This window comes from Gadus macrocephalus, chromosome 1, assembly GCF_031168955.1.
Source record: "Gadus macrocephalus chromosome 1, ASM3116895v1".
NCBI classification, from domain to species: domain Eukaryota; kingdom Metazoa; phylum Chordata; class Actinopteri; order Gadiformes; family Gadidae; genus Gadus; species Gadus macrocephalus.
Genome location: NC_082382.1, coordinates 16651584 through 16667552, shown reverse-complemented (window position 1 = coordinate 16667552; position 15969 = coordinate 16651584). Strand labels below are relative to the sequence as shown.

General features: G+C 44.8%; 1 protein-coding gene across 1 annotated transcript in view; it reads right to left on the bottom strand.

Annotated features, from left to right (window-relative positions):
• The window catches only part of dnah12 (dynein, axonemal, heavy chain 12), a 28915-nt gene that overhangs the window by 10973 nt on the left and 1973 nt on the right, over window positions 1-15969 (bottom strand). The window contains exons 7-44 of the mRNA XM_060049783.1: window positions 15773-15931; window positions 15446-15641; window positions 13815-14003; window positions 13573-13726; window positions 13393-13484; window positions 13124-13302; window positions 12896-13031; window positions 12653-12778; window positions 12399-12533; window positions 12087-12280; window positions 11654-11897; window positions 11389-11574; window positions 10797-10997; window positions 10497-10691; window positions 10265-10386; window positions 10023-10158; window positions 9724-9870; window positions 9145-9264; window positions 8404-8560; window positions 8111-8283; window positions 7855-8007; window positions 7459-7698; window positions 7117-7362; window positions 6755-6874; window positions 6546-6655; window positions 6261-6444; window positions 5968-6108; window positions 5446-5529; window positions 5105-5293; window positions 4504-4623; window positions 3808-3996; window positions 3560-3711; window positions 3225-3363; window positions 2678-2844; window positions 1801-2056; window positions 1169-1465; window positions 571-749; window positions 72-264 (exon numbers count right to left, since the gene is read on the bottom strand). Of these exons, the coding sequence (XP_059905766.1) occupies window positions 72-264; window positions 571-749; window positions 1169-1465; window positions 1801-2056; window positions 2678-2844; window positions 3225-3363; window positions 3560-3711; window positions 3808-3996; window positions 4504-4623; window positions 5105-5293; window positions 5446-5529; window positions 5968-6108; window positions 6261-6444; window positions 6546-6655; window positions 6755-6874; window positions 7117-7362; window positions 7459-7698; window positions 7855-8007; window positions 8111-8283; window positions 8404-8560; window positions 9145-9264; window positions 9724-9870; window positions 10023-10158; window positions 10265-10386; window positions 10497-10691; window positions 10797-10997; window positions 11389-11574; window positions 11654-11897; window positions 12087-12280; window positions 12399-12533; window positions 12653-12778; window positions 12896-13031; window positions 13124-13302; window positions 13393-13484; window positions 13573-13726; window positions 13815-14003; window positions 15446-15641; window positions 15773-15931 (6400 nt within the window). The remainder of the gene's footprint in view (window positions 1-71; window positions 265-570; window positions 750-1168; window positions 1466-1800; window positions 2057-2677; window positions 2845-3224; window positions 3364-3559; window positions 3712-3807; window positions 3997-4503; window positions 4624-5104; window positions 5294-5445; window positions 5530-5967; window positions 6109-6260; window positions 6445-6545; window positions 6656-6754; window positions 6875-7116; window positions 7363-7458; window positions 7699-7854; window positions 8008-8110; window positions 8284-8403; window positions 8561-9144; window positions 9265-9723; window positions 9871-10022; window positions 10159-10264; window positions 10387-10496; window positions 10692-10796; window positions 10998-11388; window positions 11575-11653; window positions 11898-12086; window positions 12281-12398; window positions 12534-12652; window positions 12779-12895; window positions 13032-13123; window positions 13303-13392; window positions 13485-13572; window positions 13727-13814; window positions 14004-15445; window positions 15642-15772; window positions 15932-15969) is intronic.

Here is a 15969-nt window from a genome sequence, read left to right as displayed (position 1 = left end):
CTGCATTCAAATGCAGATCTCTGTTTATAGAGATACTCTTCTTTGTCGAAGGGAAGCGAGACCATGCCAACCTTGAGGTCATCCCTCCACTCGTTCATGCCGTAGCTCTTGGAGATCTCTGGCTGGAAGATGGTATTGTTGGCCATGGAGGTGGCCAGGCGGGTGATGGACTGGCGTCCGCTGCCTCCCACCCCCACCAGCAGAGCGTTACCTCCCGGCTGCTTCAGCACACGACTGATACGGGACAGGTGCTCCAGAACATAACTGTGGATTAGAAGGAGAGAGACAGGAGTGGTCATTAGGTGCTCTGTTGGTCTTTGTGAGTCTCATGAGAATTATGGCATTGAGTTAATTTTTAACATAAAGAAATAATTGGATTTTGTTTTATAGTACTTTAAAAGTTTTGCCTCGCATTATTCATTTTATGTATCATATATTGTCTATGACTTTGAGTATTAGAATTATAGATAGAAAAAACGTTTGAGGTCTACATAAAATAATATATTACATAGAATACATAATTGAATAATGTTTTCTTGAACTCGATTCTATAGTGTCAAAATAATTCACCGGAAGATGACGAGATTCATGCGGTTCTTGTGAGTCTGGTTGTATTCCTCCAGACAAAGCTCTACCACCTGTCCAAAGCTTTCCATGGAGGGCACCTCTGCATACAAGCGCTCATCCTCCTCCAGGTCACGGTTCATGTAGTCACCAAATAAAAGGCTGCGCATGTCTTCTTCAACCAGCTGAGAGTGGGGGAGAAGCGGCAACATCCAAATGAAAACTTAGGGTGCGGATACCTCAGTGACACCTCAGTGTCCGCACCCCTAACCTACTTAGGCATCATTGAGCAAGATGTCTAACCCTCTACCAGATCCTTTATGATCTCTATCGGAATTCACTGTAAGTCGTTTGGGATGAAAAATATAGTATAAATGGTAAATAGCAAAAGCTACAGTAAATCTGCTTTGAGGCTTTGATCATATTTTCACTTTCAAATTCAATGACACTCTTGTGATCCGCTCTGCTGGGTCCATTAAGGAACACTGCCTCCAGACTCAACACTCAAGTCAATCCCTGAACTTCTAAATCCATGACAACAAAAGCAGAGAAACAGCAGCAACAACGACGACAACCAATACAACATCCACCAAATCAAACACACCTGTTTGTCTTTCTTCAGGTGGTCGAACAGCTGCTCGAAGGACTCCCGGAAGTGGACTTTGACGATGTCGTTCATGAGCTGGTAGAGCCAGGTGCGGTCGGCGGCATCCACCAGGCGGTCGTAGTACACACGCATGACCTCGTGGACGAACAGGCGCGTCATGGTGCCCTTGTTCTCCAGCGACTCCTTCTTCAGCAGCAGGCAGCCCTGGACCACGCGGGAGAAGTCCCGCAGGTTGAAGGTGTAGTGGGACTTGGCCGGCGTCGGAAGAAGGTTCTTCATGGCTTTCTTGTACACCTTGGGGGGGGGGGGGGGGGGTAGAGGGTGAAGAATACTCAGTAGGAAAACGTGGGACAAAAGTGTACATATGTACAGTGCGTAAGTTGCGGATGGCTCGACACTGTGTCTGTTGTTGGCTGGGCACAGGTTTGAATACATATTCGTTTGAGTTTGCCTTTTTTAAACATATGTCTATTCTAGAAGTATCATAAAGAACAGGCAGTGAAATTGTAATACTATACTCAAGATACCCAAGATAAAATGTCAAGTAAATGTATTTTTGAGAACATCATCCTTTGTTCTAAAAATAAATCAAATACACACAAATTCTTGTGTGTATTGGAAGGACTTACCTCCAACGTGGCGGCCACTATCTGGTTGCCGACGGCGAAGTACTCAGGGGCGAAGTCGTTGTTCTTCAGGTAGAAGGCGACCACGTTGGAGAAGATGCGCACCATTGTGTCGTCGCTGAAGGCGTTGATGCTGCAGATGTTGAAGTGGCGCAGGAAGCGGGGTGTGACTGCGTTCCTCCCCCCGCCGGGAGGCCCCATGGCCGAGATGATCTGCAGGTCCACCAGCGTGATCTTGGTGGTGTCCTTCAGGTCGTACCTGACAGACAACAATCACAAGTCAGCACCAGCTGCTGTTTTGTATCAGGTTTGTATTTCTAGTCACATGCTTAAAGCTATGCTAGGCAATAAATATATATTAAAAAAATGGATCCTATTTGTTTCAATTCCCTCTATTTCCTAACAGCAATGCTCTGACAAAGAAAGAAAAAGTCTGGGTCTGTCGCAGGCCTGTAATAGGCCCCTCTTCAATGAAATGATTGGATGAACTAGTGGGCCAGTCATGTATTTTGGGGGAGTGGCTTTGGAAGGAGGCCTGAAGGTAGAGATGGGATTTTTTTTTGGTTGGATACCTCAAAATCTAGCTAAATCTGCCTTGTTTCTCCAAATATTCCTACCCTAGCCTCAGAAATGCGGGTGAACACCTGCACTGTTAAATCAACCTTAACATAGTTGGAGGCATGACACTTGCTTAACAAAATGTTTTTTTTTTTAATTACAGAACACAACTCATCCCCCGACAACTCAAACTCATCTTGGATTTTGTCATTTTAAAAGGACTGTTGAGTGAATTGCGGGAAAATGCAATCCAAAAGGCGCCATAATGCTGGTTAAACTGAAACTTCTAAATGATGTAAACGCAGCACTGAACAGTTCCTACCAGTTCCCATGGTCAAAGTACTGTCGGAGGAGCTCCACAGGGGGCTGGGCTCCAAACGTCTCCAGCGCAGGCATGTTCATGTCATCGACGAAGATGACACACTTCTTCCCCATAGGAGGCCCATACACCCCCTTCCTTCTTTTATCCAGCCTAGCCATGATTATATTCTAGGCAGGAAAAAACGATTTGAAAGTTAAAACTAGCTGTAACTTTATGGGTGGCGATTTACCAGCGTAAATGTATAGTGCATGTTATTATATCGATGTTTGTATTACTCTTGTGGAAGATGTCTATTGTCATTGACAGGACATTTCATACTCTTTGTATTGGTGATACAGATTTCACTGCAGATGCTTTATTTTATGTTATTGTCTATCCCTTTTTTTATTTGCAGCTGTTATACTTTACCTTCCCCTCGGGGATCAATAAAGTATATATCTTTATCAATATATTTTATTTTTAACAGTCCTTACATTTGAGGACTTCCAAGCACTGCAGAAATAAATTGACCTCAAAGTCGCCTAGTCTTTTATTTTGTGTTACTGACCTGACTCTGGCTGGCGCTAGTGCGGGCGGAGAAATTGATGAAGAAAGGCAGAAAGCGGTCTTTGTCCAAGTTGTTCATTAGTTTCTCCTTCACGTAAACAGACTTCCCAGTGCCCGTGGGACCAACAAACAATAGAGGCCTGAGTGAGGAAAAAGAGTTGTACAATAAAAACAAGTGAAAAATAAATGTTATGTACTGAAATAAAATATACATTGGCTGGCGGACAACAAATTTTAAGTTTATATAAAATTATACGTTTATTCTCCTCATTCGTAATAATTCCAAATTCCAAATAATTTTCATGAAAATCATGGGGAAAAAATGACAATATTTACACAGCATTATTGATGCAGAGATCCATGAGGTAGGTGTAGCGCACAGTGTCCAAGGTGGGAACGATGATGTCCTGTACTTTAGTGTTCTTGTCCCCGAGGTTGATGTTTTTGATGGAATCGTTCCAGTGGACCCACCGGCCTTTTCCTTTAAACTGCACAAGAACTCACTGTAAAGGTCTGGGAGTTTTTTATCGAACGGCGACTCTAAGGAGTGTCCTAGATTCCTACGACTGTGAACAACACACTACCTCGTAAGAGAAGTCGTACACCAGGCCCTTCTCGTCCAGCGGACACTCCCATCTCCCTACAGCGGCGGGGATGGGGTGCTTGTCCATCTCGCCAGAGATGATCTCCCTGAAGAAGCCATCGAACCTCTCCCGGCTCTCTGCGTCGCAGCAGCCCCCCACGGACCACACCAGGGAGAAGGCAAACGCCGCCTGCAGCCACAAAACCACACATTGACATGGGGGCCAACTTTAAATAACTCTGTGTTAGTTTATTAAACAAGACCTCAAATATTCTATTTTTAATAAATAAACAAATCAACCCATCACTGCATAAAAAAATCCATGAAGATAACTTTAAATAATCAGAAATACAGTCTAGACATTGTTAATATGGTAAATGACTATTTTAGCTGGAAATGGCAGATTGTACAGAGGCCCACTTCCAGCAACAATTACTCCTGTCTTCTAACGGTACATTGTTTAGCTAATTGTGCGAAAAAGGCTAATTGATTCGTGCAATTATGTTAACACAGCTGCAAATTGTTGAATAAAGCTTTCGTGGAAAAAATGATCCAAGAGACTTTTGAATGGTAGTGTATATATGGTTATTCTCCTTTTCAATTGAAAACAATGTGAATGTATGTACGTAAAGAAGGGCAATGCGTCAGTGCACTACAGAACATCTGTGTTTTCCAGTGTTGTGCATCTTTCTGGTACCATGATCCATGTACGTATGTTGTTGCTGCCAGGGTCCTCCCCAACAGGCTCAGCGAGCAGGACCTCAAACAGGTGACACAGAGAAACCACCGTGTTGCTGTCGCTGGTGGCAACGACTTCCTGCATACAGAAAAATCATTCACAAAAAGAAAAGCGTGTCTCAGTCGAGAGAGCAAGGACAGAAAAAATAACAAACTAAAAGTCCACATGCATGTGGATGTCGGTCTATGTATGTTCTTGTCCAATCAGAGACAGGCAGAGATGCTTCGGCAAACGGAATGCAGATCAACACTGGAGCAAGTGGAGCAGTACCTACCTCTACTGACTAGTTTCAATCTTTATTGGTAGTGATGACATGGCAAACAATATATGATAACCAAGTTTTTAATTAACTTTGAGACACTGTTATTACAGTGTCTCACCAGTGTCTTACCACACATTTTCAAAGCTTATAGCCATGAACAAACCAGATGACAGATAAGAAAATACACTAATACTGAAAAGCACACATCTCAAATAACTGATAACAAATGACAACCAATTATAAGATGCCGTTATCCTTGAGGCGGGGATCCCTGTGGGGTGATTCGCGGTCGCTCACCCTGCAGTGTTTACGCAGCACCCTGAGCGTAGGAGGTACTAGCCAGAGGAAGAGCTCCTGGATCAGAGCGCTGTGGTCGGGGCCCGTCAGGGCCTCGGGCAGCGTGTTCATCCAGGAGGTGACTAGAGGCTCCCAGCCCAGCTGAGAAGGCTCCAAGTAAATCATACCACAGCGGCTCACTGTGGCAGGCTGAGGAGCAGAGCAATTACAAAGGAAACACGGGTCAATGGATAGTGTACTATGCTAACAGTATGTTTGTGTTACCCTTAAAATGCATTCGATCAGTTGTATGTTAATACACGTATTAGGCGAATAACCTTTCCCTCCAGCATTGGACTTACCGAAGCCTGCGACAGGTCCATGGCTTCAAAGATCAGGCTCATCTGGTTCGACATCTGGATGATCTCACCACTCATCAAGCACAGCTATGGAATGAGAAAACTTGCAATAAAAAATCATGTGTTGAACTGCTACTACTATGCGGTTTCATCATTCATCAGATGCTATCTTCAGAAGTGAATTTCTGTTGATTGTAGATACATGTCTTGCCAACATTATCATTGTTATTAATGTCATTATTATCACGATTGTTACTGTAACTATCGTCGTCTCAAACTAATGATTGTTACTGTTTTTTTTTTATTTTATCTTTGTTTTTTTTAGCACTTTGGTCAACTGTTGTTGTTTTTTAAATGTGCTTTACAAATAAATGTACATTACATTACTTGTCATTAAAGAGCAGGCATCTTCCTCAGGGCTGCCTACAGACTGCGGACATTGTGGTCTGAACCCAGAGCCTTTTGGGCCAGGAGACAAGCCCCCTCAGCACCCTTTTCCTGCCCCTAGTCCGTATTGACCGCTACCTTTTTGTTGTCATCAAGCACGGTATTCATGCTTTCGATCCAAAGCGTGTCGATGGGTCCGTCGAACACGACCCATTTACGATCTGGTGTCTCTGAGGAAGCAAACTCACGGAACGTGTTGGCCACAATCCCATCCGACCACTACACGAGAGACCGCGTCAACCAGTACAGACAGGCGGGGAAAGAAGTTAGAAATTCAGTTGACATTTAGAGTTCCAATGCAAAGCTGATCCACATAGCACACATGAGCAGTTTGTTAACATGTTAGCATGGAAGGTGTGTGCCGACCCGACCTCATGGGAAACGGGGTCAAACTCTCCAAAGAGCTGTCCCATGGTGATGGACTTGGGGTTGACAGTGCGATAGATGACCTTCTCCTCCTCGTTCAGGCCCTTCTCGTTCATCAGCGTCAGAGTGTCCGCCAGCACGTGGAGAACTTTGGTCTTCCCGGCAAACGGCTCCCCCACCAGCATGAACCTGGGACACAGAAACACAGATTAATATATGAACAAAAACCCATCTTTTGTACTCCACTTTGTAAAGCGATTGTAACGTATGACAATGCTGTGTTATCTCACCCATGCCGGACGATCATCATCTCGTAAGACTGGATGATCTTCTCCAAGAATAATTGTGTTGGCTGAACGTTGTGATTCTTACAACACTCTCTCACGGCCTCAAGAAACAGCTGCGAAACGACCGTGACAGAACATCACTGGAGTTGAAGAGACCAGAATAATTTGACATGACATGATGTGTGCAATGCGGTTTGTGAAGACAACCAAACCTGATAGTCTGCGACAGGAAGTGAGATGCCTGGGAAGAGATCGCTGGTGATGCCATTGAACAGTGGGATGTCGTGTGACAGGAACTTGGGTTCGTTCACGTCCTTGATGGATCTCAGGAGCTGGTCATGTTGCAAAGCAATACACAAACTGCGAATGAGATTCACTTTTAACACATTATCTACATTTCAAGCTGGACAATGGACTGATAAGATAGATAGATGGTTGCACAGATGGTTGAGCATTTAGATGGATGAATAAATAAATAGCAGAATGAAGGATGGAGATAAAGGGCTGATTGACGAATGGATGGATGGATGGATGAATGGATGGACGAACGTTTGATGTATTTCGGCGCACTGACCAGTATGTCCTCGTTCTCGTTAGGGAACTTCAGCTTGAGGTTTCCCGCGGCCACCAGCACGGCTTTGACGGCCCTCATGCCGTAATCGTAGTGGAACTGCGAGGAGAGCTGCTCTGAGCAGAGCCTGTATGTCATGACGATCTTCACCGACAGAGGCTTGGCGTTCAGGAAGCCGTAGGAGTACAGAGAGATCTCCGCTATGAGGGCGTAGTTCGGGACCATCATGGCCACCGTACGGAACAACACCTGTGCCGTAAAAAAACATTTGGAAAAAAAAAAGACGAGTGTAAGAGCACATCCAGCAATTCAAAAGATAAGTAGTAGTTAATTCAAACGACAAACCTTAAGGTTATCCGGGAGTTCTGAGCGGCCGGCGTAGCCGGGGTTCATTGTGATGGTCACGAAGCAGTTGGGGTTTAGCTTGAGAGTGGTCCCTTCAAAGTCAAAGTACTCCAGCTTGAGCTCCACGGCCCTCTGGATGCAGAGCACCTGCTGGGCCACCACCGACAGCACCTCCAGCTCGATGCGGTTGAACTCGTCGAAGCAGGCCCACGCACCCGAGGACGCCAGACCTTTGAAGAACTGTTGAAGGGCATTGGATGTTTCAACATTCACAGAAAGACATTGGTATATATATATAGCTTACTGTTGGATCTGATGACACTTTGTTTAAACATTGCTGAAGGGAGATCAGTAACGTTGTCACACGGGGAGGAGATTGAGTACAATGGGCTTCACCTTCCCCATGGCCAGGTAATCCAGCCCATCGGAACAGTTGAAAACCACACACTGCACGGCCAACGCCTTGGCCAGATCCTTGGTGGTCTCGGTTTTACCGGTCCCGGCTGGACCCTCAGGAGCTCCGCCTAAACTCAGGAAAAACGCTCCGATCTGAGGATGCAGAATACAGGGTGAATCTAACAGCTCCACGTTTTCACACACCTTCACACAACACAGTGAGGTAGAACGACTTCAGCGTTAACGGACGGCCTACCAGGGTACGATAGCATCGATCCGTCAACGGGGTAATGACCAGTCTGGGGGAATTCCCCAGGTACTCGTACGCATACTTCACGTCGCAGTTGATGATGCGGACTCGCACGTTCTCATTGGTCCAGTAGTACCGCAGCTGAGCCAGCCACTGGAAGTCGGTTTCATGTGACACACCTGAAAATATACAGTACATCCATTTGAATGACCCTGAAGTGGAGCATTTACTACTCGTTTATTTTCACTAAAACTTGTTAGTTGTGTGTGTTTTTTTGTACAGGTTTTTTTGCAATGTACCTTTCTCGATCAATTCCATGACCACATCCCTGGCGTGGACATCGATGGTGACCAGCGCGCCAAGCGTGGTGCGGGTCTGCTTGGGCAGCTTGCCTCTTACAAGCTCCACCACGCCCTCCAACTGGGTCTGAAGCAGCTTATAATAGTTCTTTAAACCCTGCCAAGGTAAACAAACACACACACACACACACACACACACACACACACACACACACACACACACACACACACACACACACACACACACACACAGAAACACTCATCATGTTTAACCATTTTTCCTTCATAATTAACTGTCATATTTATATTTCTTCCATTAGTGTTCTTGACTACAAAGGTTTAATTTACCAAGAATTTCAAAGATTTTTCAGGTATATGCCTTTACGAAAGCCCCTAATTCACTTGAGAAATGTGTGCTTGGAGGTTTCTGGATGTTGTATGCTTATCAATAGACAATTTCCCCATGTGAATGAGGCTGCAGTTCAGGTTTATCAGGGGCTCAATGGGATAATACCTTGTACAGGTGATCCTTAGGTTAGGAGGTCGAATCCCGATTATAGCATTATGAACAAGCTGAACATGACATTCGGCCATTGCTTTGCAGCTCACCGGAAAGCCGAGGCACAGTGTTGCATTAAGTGGAACATCTTATGTCCATGAACATCTGTCATATTTATATATCTTCCATTAGTGTGTTCTTGACTTTTAATTTTGCTCGGACCCCGTATTACTGAAACCTACATTTGCTCCTTCTCTGATGGCTTCATGCACCTCCAGGGTCCAGTAGATCTGGGAGGTGCAGAGGACCACCTGTCCTGGCCACTCCTTCACCCACTGTTGGCGCGGGGTTTCAGCATAGGCCTGTCACACACACACACACACACACACACACACACACACACACACACACACACACACACACACACACACACACACACACACACACACACCCAGATACACATACACATGCACAAACACACATTTTTACCATCTCACATTACTTTAACTTAGTTAAAATAAGTTAAAATAAGTGTGAAATACTGTACATGAATTAATTCTCTAATCTACTTTATTTAAATGTTTTCTTATTACTTTATATGCATTCAACTATATTCATATCAATATGCATATTATCAATAGGATCAATGTTATATACTGGTATAATGGTAAGTAAATACGTAAATAAGACGCATCAATTAAGTATTGATGCGTCAGTAGGAGAGTAACTGTTTAATGAAACAACGCCCCCTAGCTGTTTCTCAGGAGCTTCTCGTTGAAGGTGGCTTCATATTATAACTGCATTGTGGATGATGCTCTTACCACCCTGGAGCGGGCCACCACGTCTCTGACGCTGCGCAGCATCATGTCCTCCACCTGCAGCAGCCACTTCTCCACAGCTCCCCTGGCCTCCGAGGTGGAGATGAGCTTGATGAGCTCAATACGTTCACCTTCACTACTGTACATGGCCTGAGGGGACATGAGGAACACTTCAGAACCTGAGTGGGAGTTAGTGGGAGTTAGTGTGTGTGTATGCATTTTAGTCTCTGTGTCTGTGTGTTTGTGTTTCTGTGTTTCTCTGTGTGTCTGAGTGAGTCAGTGAGTGTGTGAACATGACTTGCTTGGATATCCAGATTTGGAAGGAAGTCCAGTTTGGAGATGCCTTCGAAGCACTTCTTCAAATGGGGTTGGACGCGCAGCGGGTCCTTGGTCTCTGAGAGAATCTCCAGCATTTCATCGTTGGACAGGAAGAAGAAACTAGGAAGAATGAACACAGAAGTAGTGAGGTGTTTCTCAAAGTCAATTTGTGCAAAGAAGAAGAACAAACAGGAAGAACCCTGAACAAAAAGGATGAAGTAACTACCGTGGAAAGAAAAGGCGCTTCATCTCCAAGTAGGCGTTGAGTCCCTTCATGATGGTATCCAAAAGGCCGTTGGAATCAAGGAGCCGCTCGAGCAACCCGGGCAGAGAGGTAGCTGGCAGAATCTACAAGAAAAATCATCTACATTCACACATCAAATTATTTGGACTCCAGAGAAATACTGCTATCTTACCAAGAGCAGCCCTTTTGTGACCAGATTTCCCCAGCCACCTACCTTTGGGTCCTTGACGCAGTGCCTCATGATCTCCCTCCAGTTTTTGTCCACAACCTGGAAGAGCCTCCCTTCCTCGGGCATCTGCTGCATGATGTCTTCAGAGGAGAAGATGGGCTCCAGGTAGAGCCACTGGGCCTGCACCTTCAGCCACTCGTCGATGGTATCTTGGATTCGGACCAGGCGCTCCTCCCACAGCTGGAGGACACGTCATCATCAACATGAGTCATATCAAACTGAATCAAACAAGGAAATCTTCATCGATCATCCACTGGTTTTTGGGAACATAGACTTCCTGCCGACCTTAATCTCGTCCTCAAAGGGCTTGATGAAGGGTGAGCCCCTCATGGTCTGAGTCTTGATGATCTGGTCGTCCATAATGGTCTGAATCTCATCCACGGCCGTGAGGATGGACACGCCGCTCTCCCTGTAGGGGTAGTGGTGGAAGGAGATCGAATCCCAGATCTCCACCATGGCTTGCATGGCCTTCTCCAGGGAAAACTCCTGCATAGACACACACACACGCACGCACACCCACCCACCCACCCACCCACCCACCCCCACACACCCACACACACACACACACACACACACACACACACACACACACACACACACACACACACACACACGCACACACACACACACACACACACACACACACACACACACATACGCGCACACACAGTAGGTTACCTTACAGCAGTCAACTGGATATATTATTATCTGTGATAATAATTATTTAATAATCATAATTATATGGCAAAATTTTTGTTCTCCATCATACTTTTATTGAAACAAAAAAGTAATCTAGTTGTAAATTACTGCAATATTACTATTTTGTTTACAGAAAGTGGTTTGATACGTAAATAAAGTCAGATTCTGGTTCTCTTACTTTGCTAGCAGAAGCGCTGATGGTCTCAAACTGTTCCAGGAAAGGAGCCAGGTTTTGCTTGAGAACTTTGCGCAGTGTGGTGCCAGAGTCTGGAGTGAGGTCATACTCCACGATCTCGGACATCTGTTGCCAGTGGCGTTCTCTGACCCCGGGGTTACACAGCATGGTCACGATAGGGATATGCGCCTGTTGAAAAGACCCACACAAACTATGAATATTTGCTATGAACAAACATGACCATGAAGCATACAGGGACATGAGTTACCTTGAACTCCTTTATTTGATCCAATACCCGAGAGCACATGAGGAGAATGGGATTCTCCTGCTTGCCCTTATCCTCCTGCTTCCGCTTTCGCTTGCCACTGTCGGCCCTTTTGCCCTGCTCTTGATCAGCCTTCTTCTGTTTCTGATGGAAGGACTTGTGCATCTTGTAGCTCTCCCTGAACAGCTCGTCCACCTCCATTTCCATGCCCTCTCCGTTGAGCTCCAGGAAGGAGCCATCCATCCACCTAGACACAATGGCGCAACATGGACCGCTGAGTGAAACTTCAACTTAAAGCATCAATAATTAAAATTTATAATTAATAATGAAAAAAAAATTACATTGACCAATCCCAAAATCCTGCAACGTGTGTTAAAAACAAAACAAAGATAGAAGTAGTAGAATAATTTGAATACAATAGAAACTGGAAAAATACCTCTTCTCAGAGCGCTGCCACTTCTGCACTAGTCCAAACAGCGCCTGGTATGGTTCAACGTTCTCCTTGATAGCTTCAAGTTCAGGGTAACTGGTCACTTCGCATTTGTAGAGGGCTTCCTCTTTATTGATAAACTCAATGGCTTCCTCCGCAGAGTTGAGTATTTTCTGGATCATCCTCACATCTGACAAGTACTGTCAAAATACAAACAAAAGGCTCGATATCGTTGCACATGCGGTGCTGCAATTAATAAAATATAAATAAATACAACCTCTTTAATGATTTGAAGAGCTGTTAAAATCATTAGTATACCTGCTGGGCCATGTCCAACTCGGAGCATTCTGCAAACGCCTCCATCCTGCGTCCCACCTTCTCCAGCTCCACCATCAGCTTCTCTCTCTTGAGCAGCAGCTCCTCCTTGCCCTTGCCCTTAGCCTTCTCTACCACCTGGATGTGGGGTTAGAAGGGGGCGCCCACAATCACCATCGACATCACCGTCACCAAAATAGATCAAGTTCAGCTAAATAAATTGAGTCTGTGTGCCAGACGTAGATTTGAGATGAGACCTCATCATTGAGTTCAAAGACAGGAAGGATGTTCTGTGGCCACAGGAAGACGGTTGAGTTCAACTCCAGGTATTCCTGGTCAAACACGTGCACGTCCAGGAGATAACCTAGCCTATTGTAGGCTTCCTGCCCAAAGCCAACGTCAGACAACAACATGTTATCAATGAAGAAAATACACCAAAAACATGCTGACTGAATGATTAGTGTGTTTCAATGGGGATCGATGTGATGTCTTGAGCTTACCTTTATTTTTTCCTGTAACACCGCAACGCCATTCGCCTTGATGTCAGTGACGTAAGTGATCATCTCTGTCATGTCTTCTGTATTCGCCGGGACGCTGAGCGCTTTCTCTCTGATGGTCTCAAACTCCTGGCAGATCCTTTGAGAAGTCAATGTAGGACAACATGCGATGGAAAGGAGCAACTTTTGTTGTCGTTGGTCCATTAGATAACACAGCAAGGGTTTACTTACTTAAGGTTTTGCTCACGGTGGTCTGTGACCAGCCTCGCCACAATGACTTCAGCAAAGGATTTAGCTTTCTTGGCGAGCCCCTGCTTCAGATCCACACAGTCCAGATGAATCATGGTGAAGTGGGCCTTTTCTGGCAGGCTGCTTATCTCCCTCGAGAGTGCAAGAAACTCCTCGACAAGCTGAAAGAAACGCACCAAGTCAGGCGTACACACAGAGAGGATTGGTCCTCGCAGAGACCGCAAATGTTGAGCGACCAATTGTGACTTCACCTCGGTGTACTCATTGAAGGTGTGCTCCTCTTCCAAGTAACTCTCCACTTTGGTCTGTGCTGCTCCGTTCACCAGCCAGTCATAGTTGGTAACTGCGGGCGTGAGGTTAAAAGTAAGTACACATATAGAAACCATACTTCCCACAAAGAAGAAGAATTAACACATTGAAAAATAAGTCACCGTAGTTCTGGAAGTGTTTGTTGGGCTCCTCTAAGTGCAAGCACACAGCATTCTTCACAGTAGCATGACCCCAGGTGAGAACGTGATCGGACAGTTTTGCATCAACAAATGGGTTGTTGTCATTTTGTTGCCCTAAATGGATCGTCTGTACTTTCTGTGAATAGATATTGCAGGACAACGTCAATAGGTGTAAGACAAAAACAACAACACAGTTGTCTTTAGATCTGCTTCGATCATCTGACCTGCATAGTATTTGTGATGGCATTGAGAATTTCCAGGACAGCATCTTCCAGATCTTGAAAGCTGGGATACAAATCGATCTTCTCGTCATCAAAGGTCAAGTCCATATGGAATAGTGGCAGCTTGTTGGTATTACTCAGATCAAACAAGTTGACAAATGCTCCAACACTTCTCTCCAGTAAGGATTTCAACTGTGAATCAAGAAGGAAAAATATGTGTTTGTATAAGATAAGAAGGGTGTAGATAAACAACTGCTAAGAGTATATTCATATTGCATGCAATAGGCCTGCGGCCCTATATAATATCATATTATACATAGATATTTATATCATATAATATATATGATATAACTGCTATGTTCAAATGACATTTGTTCAAAGCAGTCGTTTAATTGCACTATAGGCTCTTTTTTTGTATCGTCCTGTTTTGATCAGTATATGCCAATGTTGTTATCAATAAAAAATCATTTGCACAAGACAAACCGATGCACTTCACCATGTTGATAAGAGAATTAAAATGAGAAGAATTATGGGACAAAAAAATCAAGGGATATTTAGCATAGAAAAATAATTTGCGATTAATCGCGATTAATCGCGAGTTAACTATGACATTAATGCGATTAATCACGATTAAATATTTTAATCGCTTGACAGCTCTAATATTATCACGACCAAACGCTGTGTGCGCCTCCAGACGATATGAATCTCAAACGACTGCGTCAGGTTCTCTGACGTCTCTGGTTCTTCTACGTCCACATCAATCTGAAGCATGACATGGAGGAGAAAGGGATTGTTGCCCGCGGTTGTAGCGGGCAGTGGGCGGCGGGCGGCGGGGCTCCATCAGGAGACAATCGCGGGCAACAATCCCTTTCTCCTCCATGACGCGGTTCATGTACTTCAGGGAGTCAAAGCCATAGATCCTTTCCCCAAATTCCTTCTCGACCATGGCTGAGATAACCCAGAGAACCTGACGGGTTGTGCGCCGTAGCACCAACAGCAGAACGGTTATCCAAATAGCAAAGAAGTGTACAACACTTGCGTTACAGTGTGTGTATTGACACACACACACACGTGGCGCTCGCACGGTCGTAGCTGGGCTAAGCAGAGATAGGGGAGGTAACATTTCCCTGTATGATGACACACAGGGAAAAATTCCAAATCAGCGCGTCTGAGCTTTGTCAGAGCAGGATAGCTAGTGCTCGTTTTACACCTAACGCCATTTCTAGCTACTGGGGGACCATAGTCAGGCTAGGGGAACTCATATTAAGGTTAGAAAACCTCATAAAGTGACATTTTGCCATGGGACCTTCAATGCTACTTTAACTGCACCGACAATCCAAAAACAGATTTTGTTATATATTTTGTAATCAATGCAGAGTTTGTTATGTACAATCATTCAAAAACGGCATGTTATTTCCCATAGACATTTGACCGAGAGAACAGGAGCCTCGGAGGCAGGACTTGTTCTTCAGAGGTATATTGGACTACATGAATATAATTAGTATATCAACAAACATCCACAAAATAACCAACATGTTCTGTAATAAAGATGCATACATTTAGCAGAGGTATGAAAAGACTAGGCCTATTTGTGTTACTTCTATGTCCCTGTTCTTGATCAGGGAAGCTCTCACCTGATTGGAGATGAGGGTGCACAAGCTGTTTGAGAAGTGCTGCAGCTTCTTGGCTCTAACGCTCTGCATCATCTCCTTGCTGTTCACTAGATGGACGACTTTTGGGAACCAGGTTTTCATGATGCGCTCCTCAGTCCTGTCACACTCCACCATCACTTGGTTCCTGAGGCTTTCACAGTCGACCGGCCCCAACGCCCTGGGACAACGACAACAGCGACAGCGCACCGCGGACAGTACATTAGTGAAAGTAACCCAAACCGCCTAAAATGTACTGTTGTACTCGTGGATAGATTTGAATACCGCAGTCATTCAGGAAATAACTCTCACTTGCAGCGTGAAAGGTCGGCCAGGAGCAGTGGAGAAAACGTTAAGTAGCCAATATCCAACACGCTCCGCATCACAGGATGAAGAACGTGTAGATTCTCTTTCATCATTTCCCGACTCCTAATGAAGCTCTCGTGCCAAGGCGTGGACAAATGGAGTAACCTAAACCAAAAATCAAACGTGTTACAACCGCAGCATAT